The 16,657-nt window shown below is 40.3% G+C and overlaps 1 protein-coding gene and 1 long non-coding RNA gene across 2 annotated transcripts; one reads left to right on the plus strand and one right to left on the minus strand.

Moving 5' to 3' along the window:
* The first annotated feature begins 281 nt into the window (after positions 1–281).
* LOC103516573 lies at positions 282–12,422 on the plus strand. The gene is made up of 5 exons (XM_026828929.1): positions 282–2,861; positions 5,926–6,718; positions 8,974–10,003; positions 10,916–11,003; positions 11,198–12,422. The coding sequence occupies exons 1-5, from the start codon at positions 853–855 to the stop codon at positions 12,420–12,422; spliced, it is 5,145 nt and encodes a 1,714-aa protein (XP_026684730.1). The 5' UTR covers positions 282–852.
* On the minus strand, positions 7,084–7,975 carry LOC113470466. The gene is made up of 2 exons (XR_003393511.1): positions 7,790–7,975; positions 7,084–7,596 (listed from the first exon to the last, which is right to left on the minus strand). It is a non-coding gene; the product is annotated as an uncharacterized LOC113470466 (long non-coding RNA).
* Positions 12,423–16,657: the final 4,235 nt, after the last annotated feature.

The following is a 16,657-nucleotide window of genomic DNA, read 5'->3' on the forward strand; positions in this document are numbered from 1 at the left end:
CCGAGCCAAGTACTCTGGTATCCTGACGTGCATTTGGTTTCAGTTCTTTGATTCTAGTCTGACCTGGCAGTCGTAATCAAGGTATCGTAAGTGAGTTCTGTGTAGCGTAATATTTTCTTAATCGAACGAAACACACATATTTTTGATTGTTGCTCTCAAGGAAAAGGGGAACCTTGTCTTTAAGTTGAGTACCGCTAGTTAGGAGTGTAATGCCTCCAAGCCAAGTACCTACTCTGGTATCCTGACGTGCATTTGGTTTCAGTTCTTTGATTCTAGTCTGATCTGGCAGTCGTAATCAAGGTATCGTAAGTGAGTTCTGTGTAGCGTAATATTTTCTTAATCGAACGAAACACACATATTTTTGATTGTTTTTTGTAAATTTTTGTGATCGTATTTTGTCTAATTATTATCTAATTACTTGTCGAATTTTATCTATTAGTAGTTTCGATTGTGGACATTTTTAATTCCGTAGAGCAAAATCCGCGAAACCTCTCTTTGTTCATGATTACGTTGATATAAATCCAGTGAAAGTGAACGTGCAAACCATCTAGACTATTTTTTGTAAAACAACAAGACCTTGAAAATATTTTTATAAAAAACGCAAGTGTAGAAAATGACGAATCAAGAAGTGTTCTGGACAAAGACATGAAATTTTGGAATTCGGTGTTGTCGAAATAGAAAAGGATTATGTCAACAGAGACAAAACAGGAATATTTTGTGTTTGTGAACTCTGTTACTTGAAACGAGATATGTATTGTGATCAAGAACGAAGATTTTCAGTGAAACAGAAGAAAATATCTAAAGTTTTTGATTGAAGACTCGGCAACTTTGTGTATCAGCAAATATCTGAAGATGAAAATGTTGAAGACCATATTGTTCACAAGCTGCGTGGTATCATTCTTCCTACTTGAGGTGAGTGGTGGGTACATTGAGCCAGGTCCCAAGTATAGATGCCCCAAGACAATACTTAATGATCACATCTGTAGCTGTATCTCCAGTAATGACATTGGACTCAATATAGTGTGTAAGAACACAAACCTGGCTACATTGAGTGTAAGTCTTGCCGATATATCTGCATCACAAGCACCAATAGAAAAGCTCCATCTGAACCATTGTAACATCAGCCGACTGTACGGGGACTTGTTCTATAGTTTGGACATCAAGAGTTTGACCCTGGCGAATATCCCGCTGATGAGTATCGATGATGAGATATTCCTTGGAATTAATGAAACACTACATGAGTTGGTTGTTAGTAACAGTCTGCTTGAATCTATACCGGTAGGAGCGTTCAAGATCCTTGGAAACTTGAAGCGACTGGTACTTGATACCCATAACATTGCGGAGATACAAGACAACACTTTCCAATCCGGTACATGGAGTAGAAACATAGAGCGGCTTGCAATTACTAATGGTAAGGTTGGTCAGATCTCAAACACGGTGTTCACACCACTGAAGAAGCTCAAACATTTAGATCTGCATGGTAACAACATTACGGAGCTGAAGAAGAACCAGTTCAAAGGCATGAAGAACATAGACTTCCTCGACCTGAGCTTTAACGTGATCAAGAAAATAGATGGGAGTCACATTGGGGATATGTCAAACCTAGGCTGGCTCAACATCTCACATAACGCGATTGAAGATCTCGGCAGAAGTATCTTCGCGAGGAATAACTTGTTGAAAGTTCTGAACTTGAGCTTCAATAGAGTGAAGAAGATTGATGTGAATACTTTCAGAGGTATGCGGCTTATCAGAAGACTATTCCTCAATAATAACAACATAGGTGATGTAGGCAGGAGTACATTCAGTACCATGACCAGGATAGGTACTATTGATCTCTCGTATAACTTTATCAAGAAGATTGACTACCAGATGTTCTTTGAGTTGAACTACGTGGAGAAGATAGATGTATCTCATAACAATGTGACAGAGATTGAGAAGTTTGCGTTCAAAGATCTTTACCATGTGGACATTCTACTCTCTCATAATCAGATTAATAAAATACACACAAACGCGTTCATCAACTGTGCAAACATTACAATGCTGGATATGTCACACAATAACATAGAGACGTTCAGCAAGAATGCTTTCGATCAGCAGACATTCCCTCTTCACTTCCAACTAGCGTATAATAAACTCAAAGACACTCAGCATGTACCCCTATCCAATATGACTGGACTCAAGATATTCAATGTCTCCTATAACGAGATAGTACAGATGTCACGTAATACATTCCCCAAGCTGTATGAATTACATACAATAGATGCTAGTCATAACCAGATCGCACACATCTCAAATGCCGTCATGCAACCTTTGCTGAGTCTTCGGTTCTTGAACTTCACTCACAATGTGCTGCAGGAGATCAAGAGTGAAACGTTTGGTACTTTACCTACTGTGCTGGATCTCAAGTTGGATTATAACCAGCTGGATCAAATATCACGCGGTGCGTTCACCAAGCTAAGTTCCCTATCAACACTGAGTCTAACACATAATAAGATCAATTCCATGTTTGAGCTGCCCATCTCACTTGGTCATTTGGATCTCAGCTATAACTCATTCGAGACGTTACCAAACTCAGATGTGTGGCCTTCCATGAATGCCTTGCTCAGTCTGAACTTAGCCAATAACATGATAGGAGATACCCTCAGCAAAGGCTCGTTCTATCCTTTGCTCACTTTACAAAGTTTAGACTTGAGTAACAATAAGCTCACTGTTGTACCCTATGAAGCGCTGTCCGATTTCACATCCCTGAGAAACTTAGTCATGCGATCAAATCAAATTCAACGGTTAAGCAAAGCAGCGTTTGGTAGTTTACCAGTTGTATTCGATCTAGATATCTCAAGGACAAATCACCTTGGGATTTTGTCAACCCAACCCCGGAGTCTAAACTCCGTTTAAGTTTACCGCTCAGATGAAGCAATCTGATTGGCTGATTTTAAAATTTTCAGCCAATCAGATAGTTCAATTCAAGGGTTTACCTTAAACGGAGTTTAAACTCACTTTGTGAACCATTAGTTTCTCACCTGAGAACAGAACTGATATCCACTGGTCAGACCTCCACTAATACTCATAAGTACCACTAGATATCCAAACCCGATGGCATACGAATACAGAACCACTTCGGCATTACTCGCTGAATATTTCTTGATGAACTTCTCCTGGAAATTGCCTATGGCTGCATCGCACAGTAGTGCCATTGATATGATAAGAACACCTGGAAAAGAAAAATGTGAGTGCCAGCTTGGTTAGCTTGGAGAATAGCGCGTCTGCATTGCAAGCGGTCACGGGTTCGATTCCCGCCCGAGGCGGATTTTAAGCCTAGTTAGCTGGGAGAATAGCGCTTCTACCTTTTAAACGCTAGGTCGCGGGTTCGATTCCCGCCCGGGATGGATTTTATCCTAAACAGATAAGGTTCGTTCTCGGAACGGCTGGCTTTCTCGTATTCTATCCTTCTTCTCTCTTCACTTAGCAGCTACAGTTTCCTCTATCAAAAACTATACCTAGTCGTATTTTATTAGTTATCGTACTTTTTTGTTCCACCAAGGAGATATATGTATTATGAAATTTCAACTTCAACACCCTGACTGCCAGAGCATAATTCATGGAAACCCATGTATTGAAACATGGGAGACAGACTCTTTAATTATTGGAATTTTGAACATAAAATATGTACTGCGCCAGCCTAGTTAGCTTACTTAGTTGGTAGTGCGTCTGCCTTGTAAGCGCTAGGCCGCGGGTTCGATTCCCGCCCGGGGCCAGTGCCAGCTTGGTTAGCTTGGAGAATAGCGCTTTTGCCTTTTAAACGCTAGGTCGCGGGTTCGATTCCCGCCCGGGACGGATTTTATCCTAAACAGATAAGGTTCGTTCTCGGAATGGCTGGCTTTCTCGTATTCTATTCTTCTTCTCTCTTCGCTTAGCAGCTACAGTTTACTCTATCAAACCTCTTTAAAAAACTATTCCACCAAGGAGATATATGTATTATGAAATTTCAACTTCAACACCCTGACTGCCAGAGCATAATCCATGGAAACCCATGTATTGAAACATGGGAGACAGACTCTTTAATTATTGGAATTTTTGAAAATAAAATATGTACTGCGCCAGCCTAGTTAGCTTAGTTGGTAGTGCGTCTGCCTTGTAAGCACTAGGCCGCGGGTTCGATTCCCGCCCGGGGCGGATTTTATCCTGATGGGATAATGTTCGTTCTCGGAACGGCTGGCTTACCCTGGCTTCCTTCTCTCTTCGATTTCGGGACGATAAGACCATAGCAGTTACAGTTCCCTCTGTCAAACCTCTTTAAAATGGTTCGATTCCCGCCCGGGGCGGATTTTATCCTGATGGGATAATGTTCGTTCTCGGAACGGCTGGCTTTCTCCTATCCCTCTCTTCCTTCTCTCTTCGATTTCGGGACGATAAGACCATAGCAGTTACAGTTCCCTCTGTTAAACCTCTTTAAAAAAGCTTCCTTCTCTCTTCGATTTCGGGACGATAAGACCATAGCAGTTACAGTTCCCTCTGTCAAACCTCTTTAACCTGGCTTCCTTCTCTCTTCGATTTCGGGACGATAAGACCATAGCAGTTACAGTTCCCTCTGTCAAACCTCTTTAAAATGGTTCGATTCCCGCCCGGGGCGGATTTTATCCTGATGGGATAATGTTCGTTCTCGGAACGGCTGGCTTTCTCCTATCCCTCTCTTCCTTCTCTGATTTTGGGACGATAAGACCATAGCAGTTACAGTTCCCTCTGTCAAACCTCTTAACAAAAAAATACATGTGTTTTTTTTTTTTATCCTGATGGGATAATGTTCGTTCTCGGAACGGCTGGCTTTCTCCTATCCTGTCTTCCTTCTCTCTTCGATTTCCACCATAGCAGTTACAGTTCCCTCTGTCAAACCTCTTAAAAAAAAAAAAAATATTTCTCCTCCTCTTCTCTTCCTAATGTTAATCCTTCTCTCTCCTTTACCCCCTCCACCATCGTCACCTTCTCTTCTTCCCCTTGATCTTCTTCCACCTCCTTCTTCTCCCTCTTTCTCCTTTTCTCTCCTTCCTTGAAAATTCTCCTCCTCTTCTCTTCCTGATCTTAATCCTTCTCTCCTTTACCCCTCCACCATCGTCACCTTCTCTTCTTCCCCTTGATCTTCTTCCACCTCCTTCTTCTCCCTCTTTCTCCTTTTCTCTCCTTCCTTGTGTGTCTCTTTGAATTATGCTTCCTTGGTTTAGTACGGCGGAGATGGTGCCATAAATATGTTAATTTTCCGCCTCCCGGAGCGAGACAAATTTCTTGCATCGCATCGCCCGGACTATTTTTTCTCGCTGAATTTATTTAATTTTTCTCACATAAGAAAAGTGCTCTCGTTTGTGTTAATTTTCCGCCTCCCAGAGCCAGACAAATTTCTTGCATCGCATCGCCCGGACTATTTTTTCTCGCTGAATTTATTTAATTTTTCTCACATAAGAAAAGTGCTCTCGTTTACTTTTTATATTATTATTTTCTTTTCTTTTTCTTCTTAGTCTACATACTTTATTACTTTATATCTACCCATGTACCTACATACCTACATATTTTTTTACAATCTTACTGTCTACAATCTACATATTTTTACAATCTCATCTCTTAATTATTGAGACAAAGAGTAGGTAGGTAGGAATTACCTGCACATATCCGTAGACAAGAAATATACAGAACACTGCAATACAACACACGATAAACTGTGTCGTCTTGCTGAAGTGACTAATGTCCATCCATAATACCTCCACTCGGTCTCGCTCATACTTAGTGGAGGGGACAGTAATCCGGATCTCACCCATTTTCAAAGTAACGGATGGTTAGAGTTGTGTTGAGTGTGATGTAGGTCAGCATGAGGTGATGTTATCCAATGAGCTGCTATTTCACATTCGGCACCAAAGATATTAAATTGTTCAACCTCAGTCACAATCAGATCAACGAGGTGCGTCGCTATGTCATCGGGAACTTCACCTATCTTCATATACTAGACCTGTCCTACAATGAGATATCGAACCTACACGAACCCCATGTATTCAAACTCCCTAGCAACCTAACGAAATTAGATCTGAGCAATAACCTCTTGTCCAGTGTTCCAGTGAAGGAAATCCTCAACACAACACAACTTGAAGAACTTAACTTGGAGCACAACAAATTCACACAAATCCCAACCCAACTGTATGCAATGCTCAACAAAACCAAACTCAGATTCGCTCAGAACCCTCTCATCTGTGACTGCTACATCTTGCCTCTGTACAAGTGGCTGCACGACCAGCTGAAACCCGACAGGGACTGGTTGAACACCGAATGTATTCTACCCAAGCAAATACCAATCTATAATATCTCTCTAGACGAGGATCTCAACGTGGAGTATTGCTCAGAGTACAAAGGGACCTTACACAACGTCAACTTCCGAACGATCAACAAAATCAACAAGAACAAAGACCTCTACATTAACTGGTACGTGAATAACCCGCGGGCAGACATTGGAGATGTACAACTCAGTATTAGACAGAACGACAGTCTGCTGCTCAAACGCCAAGAGCATTACAACTCACGGTATGAAGTGATCAAGCTGAATAAGTTGAACTTGGCGTCCGTAGGGGATAGAATGGTGGAGGTTTGTTTAGTGAGTGTGAATAGTAAGGGAGAGAGTCATGGGGATGAACATTGTATGAGAGTATCCAAGGCAGGGCGTGTGACCTGCGGGTATGCACTGGTTATGGGTGTGATCACTACTATGAGTTATTGGTTGGGGAGATGAAAGTTGAAATGTTTTGGTGTTCTGTTCTAGTCTTGTCTTGGTTTGTGTGCAATATTTGAGGAATTTTGGTGTGTCCACACATAGTCGACGGCCTGTCAACTATGTATGGACACACCTTTAGATTTGTTTTGTCGTAAAATTAAGATTTTTTATATGTTTTTGACTGTCTCTGTATTTTTCTATGTTACCTACCAGAATAGAATTAGAAAATATAAACCTGCCTAATATTTCATGTAAACAATAAAAAAAATAGATACCTACTTTTATAGCTTTTTCTACCTTTTCTTCCCCCCAGTTTTTTAAGAAAGAAAGATAGACAGTTTTAGAGTTTTTAAAATAACATCACGTCAAATTGAAATATTTAATAATGGAATCTTCATATAAAATAGTATTCTTACATTTGTCAATTCATATTACATTGCACCATATGCTTAAAAATGTAAATTACCACAAAAAGTATCACAACAAACCCTACTTAATTTAAATAAATTACGTATCAACTAGCTACTTCCATACATGGGGAAAATATTCAATATAGGCCCTCCCTTGAGTTCAGCCCCTGGGAACAAACAAATGTCCCTCTATTAATACATACCCTGTGATTAATTTTATCTCCTCGTCTTGGACCCGAACCACCGACCTTCAGAAAGTATCACAACAAACCCTACTTAATTTAAATAAAATACGTGACAACTAGCTACTTCCATACATGGGGAAAATATTCAATATAGGCCCTCCCTTGAGTCCAGCTCCTGGGAACAAACAAATGTCCCTCTATTAATACATACCCTGTGATTAATTTTATCTCCTCGTCTTGGACCCGAACCACCGACCTTCAGGAAGTATCACAACAAACCCTACTTAATTTAAATAAAATACGTAACAACTAGCTACTTCCATACATGGGGAAAATATTCAATATAGGCCCTCCCTTGAGTCCAGCTCCTGGGAACACACAAATGTCCCTCTATTAATACATACCCTGTGATTAATTTTATCTCCTCGTCTTGGACCCGAACCACCGACCTTCAGATACAAAGTACCTACAGCGCTCTAACAACTTAACAACTACTGACTGCACCATTTTAATGGAGCAGTTGCAAATGGGTAGAAAATATTAATAAATGGTCGATTCCTGTGTAAAAAGTTGTGAAAAATCCAAATCTGAGGTCAAAATTTCGAAAAAATAAATGTAAAAGGTCGAAAATTCAATTTTCATTTTTCGTCCGAGTCCTAACTCTGACGTCAGACTTCAGGAGATGCGCAGAAACGTATGCGCACAAACATGAATTGCGCAGAAATGTATGTGCACAAACAGATTAAATGTAAAAAGTTGTGAAAATCCAAATCTGAGGTCAAAACTTCGAAAAAATAAATGTAAAAGGTCGAAAATTCAATTTTCATTTTTCGTCAGAGTCCTGAACTCTGACGTCAGACTTCAGGAGATGCGCAGAAACGTATGCGCACAAACATGAATTGCGCAGAAATGTATGTGCACAAACAGATTAATGTGTTGCCTGCGAGGGAGATTTGCTCGGGACATTTGATGTGACGTCATCGCCTACGGGAGCGTATGCCGTGAGAGCTTTGCTCGGGACATTTGATGTGACGTCTTCGCCTACGGGAGCGTATGCCGTGACGTCAAACTTCACAATTTACCGGTATTTTTAAAACCGATTTATCTCGGTATCTGGAAGTCGTAGAAGAAAAAGAAAAATTCCGTTGGTCCTCATTTTTCCTGCTCTATGACTTAAGCCCAACTGATCTATTGTGTTAAGCATACTCAAATGCTTGTCACAAATATCGTTCCCCAATTATTACACCTAGATAAATTTTATGACTTGATAAGCATACTCAAATGCTTGTCACAAATATCGTTCCCCAATTATTACACCTAGATAAATTTTATGACTTGACTTGGACTCGAACCATCAACTTCCAAATACGAAGTCCATCGTTCTAACAACTAATGACTACTCTGGGCTTTCCTGATTTGTGATACGTATTACAAAGTGTAGGGATTTCCTTATACATAGATATCACACTAGAGCTTCGGGTCACACAATGGAGCTGGGGTGTCTACCGAAGTCCGTCGTGCTAAAAATTACTGACTACACCACTCTGGGCTTTCGTGATTTATGATAAGTAAAGGAATTTTTAATTGTGTTAAGCATACTCAAATGCTTGTCACAAATATCGTTCCCCAATAGAATATCCCGCTGATCAGTATCGATGATGAGATATTCCTAGGAATTAATGAAACACTACATGAGTTGGTTGTTAGTAGCAGTCTGCTTGAATCTATACCGGTAGGAGCGTTCAAGATCCTTGGAAACTTGAAGCGACTGGTACTTGATACTCATAACATTGCGGAGATACAAGACAACACTTTCCAATCCGGTACATGGAATAGAAACATAGAGCGGCTTGCAATCACCAATGGTAAGGTTGGTCAGATCTCAAACACGGTGTTCACACCACTGAAGAAGCTCAAACATTTAGATCTGCATGGTAACAACATTACGGAACTGAAGAAGAACCAGTTCAAAGGTATGAAGAATATAGACTTCCTAGACCTGAGCTTTAACGCGATCAAGAAAATAGATGGGAGTCACATTGGGGATATGTCAAACCTGGGCTGGCTCAACATCTCACATAACGCGATAGAAGATCTCGGCAGAAGTATCTTCGCTAGGAATAACTTATTGAAAGTTCTGAATTTGAGCTTCAATAGAGTGAAGAAGATTGATGTGAATACATTCAGAGGTATGCGGCTTATCAGAAGACTATTCCTCAATAATAACAACATAGGTGATGTAGGTAGAAGTACATTCAGTACCATGACCAGGATAGGTACTATTGATCTCTCGTATAACTTTATCAAAAAGATTGACTACCAGATGTTCTTTGAGTTGAACTACGTGGAGAAGATAGATGTATCACATAACAATGTGACAGAGATTGAGAAGTTTGCGTTCAAAGATCTTTACCATGTGGACATTCTACTCTCTCATAATCAGATTAATAAAATACACACCAACGCGTTCATCAACTGTGCAAACATTACAATGCTGGATATGTCACACAATAACATTGAGACGTTCAGCAAGAATGCTTTCGATCAGCAGACATTCCCTCTTCACTTCCAACTGGCGTATAATAAACTCAAAGACACTCAGCATGTACCCCTATCCAATATGACTGGACTCAAGATATTCAATGTCTCCTATAACGAGATAGGTAAAGGACAATTGATCGAGTTAAGACGTAGAACTTACTTCCTTAGTTAAAAAAAAGACTTTGAGAAATACTGGTGCCAAAAAAGGACTTTTCACTAATGCAAACTTACTGGAATGTGAAAGGCTTGGCAAAGAACACAAAGGAGAGGACAATGGTCACCGCTTTTCTGCATGTGGTGACAGTGACCGCTACAAATGCACCACACGTCTTGACTAGAGTTAACACCACTTGCACCCCGAGATATCCGGATATTGAGAACAGAAGTGCGTATAGATACACCACGGGGTTCTGAAATACGAGACATATATTAGTGGTTGGGTGGAAGTGCATGTGGTGATAGCCACAAATACACCACACGTTTTGACTAGAGTTAGCACCACTTGCACGCCGAGATATCCGGATATTGAGAATAGAAGTGCGTATAGATACACCACGGGGTTCTGAAATACGAAAGAATCATACCTTAACCCATGAGAGCCGAAGTCTACAATAAAGCAACACCAAAATTTGCCAAACCATTCTCTCTTTTTCGCTGATATCTCAGTCGCTCCACGTCAGAGTGCATCGGGGTTTTATCTGTTAGTTAGAAAACAAAATTTCCTACCATTTTCAATATTATTTGACATATGTACTCAGTACCGGTCGGAAGTTAGAAGCGGTTAAATTTCAGCAAGATCCAATGAAGAGAAAAAAAAAAGTTCGGATCTTATGGGTTAAATTGAAATCGAAGCGCAAGCTGAAGATGTGTCCAAACATATTCAACTGGTCGTCTTTCGACGTCGATTCACATCGATAGACCAGTCGACATCGAACGATGGTCGATCGCCGGGCATGGACTATGTGTGGACAAGCCTTAAGAATTGCCCGCAGACTTTTCTCCCAACTTGGTTTCACAACCTTGACTTTCGACAGATCGTAAGTGGATGCCTACAGCAACTTTCAGATATGTCAAAAGACAAGTTTGTGAGACCAAGTTGGAAGATATGTCTGCAGACAAATAGTAAAGACAAAACTTAAGGATCGCATTGGGAAATCAGTAGATTGAATATGATATCCACAAAATTAATTCCATCCCGATTCAAAATGGCAGCACCTCAAAGTTATGACTCTTATGCCACGCTGATCCCGTACAAAGGACGGGTCAACCACTAGTCGAAACATAAATTCCAATGCCTAGATATGGGATTTTCTCAGCTATAACTCATTCGAGACGTTACCAAACTCAGATGTGTGGCCTTCCATGAATGCCTTGCTCAGTCTGAACTTAGCCAATAACATGATAGGAGATACCCTCAGCAAAGGCTCGTTCTATCCTTTGCTCACTTTACAAAGTTTAGACTTGAGTGACAATAAGCTCACTGTTGTACCTTATGAGGCGCTGTCCGATTTCACATCCCTGAGAAATTTAGTCATGCGATCAAATCAAATTCAACGGTTAAGCAAAGCAGCGTTTGGTAGTTTACCAGTTGTATTCGATCTAGATATCTCAAGGAATGAAATTTCCAACATAAGTGTCAAGGCGTTTGAAGGTCTGTTGCAACTCATCAATCTAAACATATCGTACAACAAGATAGAAGTCATACCTAACGGTGCATTCCAAGGTTTGGTGGCTCTGAATACTTTGGATCTGTCTTATAACGGTTTGGAATCCCTGGACAACAAAACCAACAGTCTGTTTGAAGATTGTCTCTCGCTAAAGAATCTCTTCCTGAGTCACAACAAGATCAGTTTCCTCACCAAGAAATCAATCCCATTCAATCAATACTACAAATACAAGCTAGAACATATTGACCTGAGCTACAACTCTATTCCAGTGTTGAGTTTTGATTTCACATTTGGCACCAAAGATATTAAACTGTTCAACCTCAGTCACAATCAAATCAACGAGGTGCGTCGGTATGTCATCGGGAACTTCACGTATCTTCACATACTAGACCTGTCCTACAATGAGATATCGAACCTACACGAACCCCATGTATTCAAACTCCCTAGCAACCTAACGAAATTAGATCTGAGCAATAACCTCTTGTCCAGTGTTCCAGTGAAGGAAATCCTCAACACAACACAACTTGAAGAACTTAACTTGGAGCACAACAAATTCACACAAATCCCAACCCAACTGTATGCAATGCTCAACAAAACCAAACTCAGATTCGCTCAGAACCCTCTCATCTGCGACTGCTACATCTTGCCGCTCTACAAGTGGCTGCACGACCAGCTGAAACCCGACAGTGACTGGTTGAACACCGAATGCATTCTACCCAAACAAATACCAATCTATAATATCTCTTTAGACGAAGACCTTAACGTAGACTATTGCTCAGAGTACAAAGGGACCTTACACAACGTCAACTTCCGAACGATCAACAAAATCAACAAGAACAAAGACCTCTACATTAACTCCGCTCTAACAACTTAACAACTACTGACTGCACCATTCTGGGCTTTCGTGATTTATGATAAGTAAAGGAATTTTTAATTGTGTTAAGCATACTCAAATGCTTGTCACAAATATCGTTCCCCAATTATTACACCTAGATAAATTTTATGACTTGACTTGGACTCGAACCACCAACTTCCAAAGTCCACAACTACTGACTACACAACTCTGGGCTTTCGTGATTTATGATACGTATTACAAAGTGTAGGGATTTCCTTATAGATATCACACTAGAGCTTCGGGTCACACAATGGAGCTGGGGTGTCTACCCTTTCTATGTATTAGTTTAGCCACAAAGTTGACAAGTTAAATCCAGTGAAAGTGAACGTGCAAACCATCTAGACTATTTCTTGTAAAACAACAAGACCTTGAAAATATTAAAAAAAAACACAAGTGTAGAAAATGACAAATCGAGTGTTCTGGACAAAGACATGAAATTTTGGAATTCGGTGTTGTCGAAATAGAAAAGGATTATGTCAACAGAGACAAAACAGGACTATTTTGTGTTTGTGAACTCTGTTACTTGAAGAGATATTGCGATCAAGATCAAGAACGAAGAAGATTTTCAGTGAAACAGAAGAAAATATCTGCAGCACTTGATTGAAGACTCGGCAACTTAGTGTATCAGCAAATATCTGAAGATGAAAATGTTGAAGACCATATTGTTCACAAGCTGCGTGGTATCATTCTTCCTACTTGAGGTGAGTCATAAGTTGAGCGAGTTAAAGGAGTTGTAGTGTTAATAAAATGAGAACATTGTTGTATCAATGAACTAGAGAAATCACCGAGAAAAAGAGACCTCTACGGTTTCCCTACAGATTAAACCAAGCCCAAAATCTAATGGGTATATGTTTGCCAAATTTCATAAAAATTGGACAAATGATTCAAAAGTTTTGATTAAATAAAGGACAATTGATCGAGTTAAGACGTAGAACTTACTTCCTTAGTTAAAAAAAGACTTTGAGAAATACTGGTGGCAAAAAAGGACTTTTCACTAATGCAAACTTACTGGAATGTGAAAGGCTTGGCAAAGAACACAAAGGAGAGGACAATGGTCACCGCTTTCCTGCATGTGGTGACAGTGACCGCTACAAATGCACCACAAGTTTTGACTAGAGTTAACACCACTTGCACGCCGAGATATCCGGATATTGAGAATAGAAGTGCGTATATATACACTACAGGGTTCTGAAATACGAGAGAATCATACCTTAATTGAAACCGAAGCGCAAGCTGAAGATGTGTCCTTTGACTAGAGTTAGCACCACTTGCACCCCGAGATATCCGGATATTGAGAACAGAAGTGCGTATATATACACTACAGGGTTCTGAAATACGAGAGAATCATACCTTAATTGAAACCGAAGCGCAAGCTGAAGATGTGTCCAAATATATTCAACTGGTCATCGATCGACGTCGATTCACATCGACCGACCAGTCGACATCGAATGGTGGTAGATCGCCGGCCATCGACTATGTGTGGACACGCCTTAAGAATTGCCCGCAGACTTTTCTCCCAACTTGGTCTCACAACCTTGACTTTCGACGGATTTTAAAATTTAAATTTCGTTTCGATTTCGATATTTCGAAAATTTTGATTTTTGCCACGCAATGAGTTGTTTACATTTTTTTGCTTCGTGTTTTGTCCGCTAGAGCGCGTGTCTCTAATGGCGATGGCGCCAGTTTGAAATACAAACCCCGAATCTGAAGTGGCAAATATGTAGCACGTTGTAGTTTAGTTTCTAGTTTCCAATGGATCAATGAAGTTAAGTAACGTTACGTGTGGTAAGTATCCGTATAGGTGACCATCTGGACAGCTCCACTCAGTTGTGGGTAAGATGTACCTATTAGGTAGGTACCTACATACATTCTTCTTCTTCTTCTTCTTCTTCTTCTTCTTCTTCTTCTTCTTCTTCTTCTTCTTCTTCTTCTTCGTTTCGATTTCAATATTTCGAAAATTTTGATTTTTGCCACGCAATGAGTTCATGAGTTGTTTACATTTTCTTGCTTCGTGTTTTGTCCGCTAGAGCGCGTGTCTCTAATGGCGATGGCGCCAGTTTGAAATACAAACCCCGAATCTGAAGTGGCAAATATGTAGGTAGCACGTTGTAGTTTAGTTTCTAGTTTCCAATGGATCAATGAAGTTAAGTAACGTTACGTGTGGTAAGTATCCGTATAGGTGACCAACCAGTTTGAAATACAAACCCCGAATCTGAAGTGGCAAATATGTAGCACGTTGGATGCACTAGGTAGTTTTAGTTTCTAGTTTCCAATGGATCAATGAAGTTAAGTAACGTTACGTGTGGTAAGTATCCGTATAGGTGACCATCTGGACAGCTCCAATTAAAATCACTGAAACACTTGAAATTTTTCCTATTTCTATTCAGGCTTTTGGTTGTTGCCGACGTAGCTTAACACCAAGTGCTCTTCAGGGGAAGAAGGATCTCTTAAAAGAGATTCAGATGTCAAGAAAATTGTCCACTTCAACTGGAAAGTCCGATGACCTTAGGGTGCGCACTCGTCAAAAAATAGCTCGTTGATTAACAAGTAAGCATGTGAATAGTTGATCCAATGGGATTTTTCACAGCCGTTTTTTTTAGGTAGGTGTCATATATTACCTACTAACTTTCATCGCTAGGTAGTTTAGGCACATATGCAGGTCTTCTTCTTCTTCTTCTTCTTCTTCCTCCTCTTCTTCTTCTTCTTCTTCTTCTTCTTCGCCTTTTCCCATGTTCAGATGGGGTCGGCGCTTGTCGTCAGCCTCTCAATCAGCTTTAGAGTGATCGCTTTGAGGCCAACTGGTTTTGGCTAAAACGAAATTTTCCGACTGGGATGCCCTTCGCACTCAACCTTCGCTATTGATATAGCGTGAGGAAATTTGGACTAGTCTACTCCCTGTTTATAGTCCTCTAGGTAGACGCTGATCTACTCTCTGTTTATATAGTCCCTCAGCCAGACTGTAATAGGTATTTTATCAAAATACCTACATATACTCAGTTAGTGAGTTGTTGGGGAAAAAAACGACCCAAACCCTAAGATAATTCAGAAATCCCCCCCCCCCCTCAAAAAAATATAGAGGAATCGAACCCGGGGCCTCCGGCATGCAAGTCCCTGACGAGGGAAAGGAAGAGGGTGAGAGTTTCACAAAGAGCATCGCGATTGTATAGTTGCTCGTGTATGAATGAAGTGGGGCGAGTAGTAAATGGAAGTAATCAGTAACAGTATTGTTCTGTAGTACTGTCAGTAAACGCTAAGCATAAGCAGTAAGACTGAGTTGCCAGACATAAGAAGACGTGGTTTCCAACACACTCGTCTTAGAAATCTTAAGAATGTGAACGATAAAGTACGTAGTTCCGCGGTGATCCACGAGTATTTTCGACAATAATTTTTGATCTACCTACCTAGATACATCTGCTGGAGGAATTGGTGAGTACCTAAGCGTAGATTTAAATAGTACCTTCATAGGTATAGATAATAATAATAGTACCTATAGAAGTAAATAAATGGCCTTTTTTTTACTTTTCAGGGTGAGGGCTAGGGGGGTTAAAAAAGCTGCTTGTCCCGTATTTTCATCCAGAATCCCGTTTTTTTTTACGTTTTAGGTCGCTTGTCCCGTTTTGGGCTGAAAATGATCTGGCAACCCTAGTCTGAACTCCGTTTAAGTTTACCGCTCAGATGAAGCAATCTGATTGGCTGATTTTAAAATTTTCAGCCAATCAGATAGTTCAATTCAAGGGTTCTAACTACTTACATGGGCACCCACCTATTTAACAAGCTGGGCCCGTCCCTCCGGGAATTTAGTACCTTAATTTTTGTCTATCGAGAACTGAATTTTCCCTCATTTTGTAGGTAGGTAGTATACCTAGGACACCTAGGTATTTTATTTTAGTGAAATTTACTGCTCAGTTTTAGCATAGGTATTATGTCCAGATTGTCCACACTTCCTATTTATGTTTATGTCCGTCATAGTAGTCATAATGATAATGACTAATTTTATTTTAATGACTTGTTTTAATTTTATTTGACAAAGAGAAGAAGAATAAAAGTGGAAAATAAGAAATAAGACAGCCTGTTAGCTTGAAGGATAGCGTGCCTGCCTTGTAACTTGTAATTGCTAGGTCGTGAGTTCGATTCCTGTTCGGGGAGAACTTTAGCCTAAACCCCTAAACGATAAGGTTCGTTCACAGAACGGATGGCTTCCTCCTATCTTGTCT

This window comes from Diaphorina citri, unplaced genomic scaffold (assembly GCF_000475195.1).
Source record: "Diaphorina citri unplaced genomic scaffold, Diaci psyllid genome assembly version 1.1 scaffold1606, whole genome shotgun sequence".
NCBI classification, from domain to species: Eukaryota; Metazoa; Arthropoda; class Insecta; order Hemiptera; family Psyllidae; genus Diaphorina; species Diaphorina citri.

Coding starts and splice junctions, on each gene's coding strand:
- LOC103516573 (XM_026828929.1), top strand. CDS start 853: ATGAAAATGTTGAAGACCATATTGTTCACAAGCTGCGTGGTATCATTC. Junction 2,862..5,925: donor ACAAATCACCTTGGGATTTT/GTCAACCCAACC, acceptor GTTCAACCTCAG/TCACAATCAGATCAACGAGG. Junction 11,004..11,197: donor GATATGTCTGCAGACAAATA/GTAAAGACAAAA, acceptor GGATTTTCTCAG/CTATAACTCATTCGAGACGT.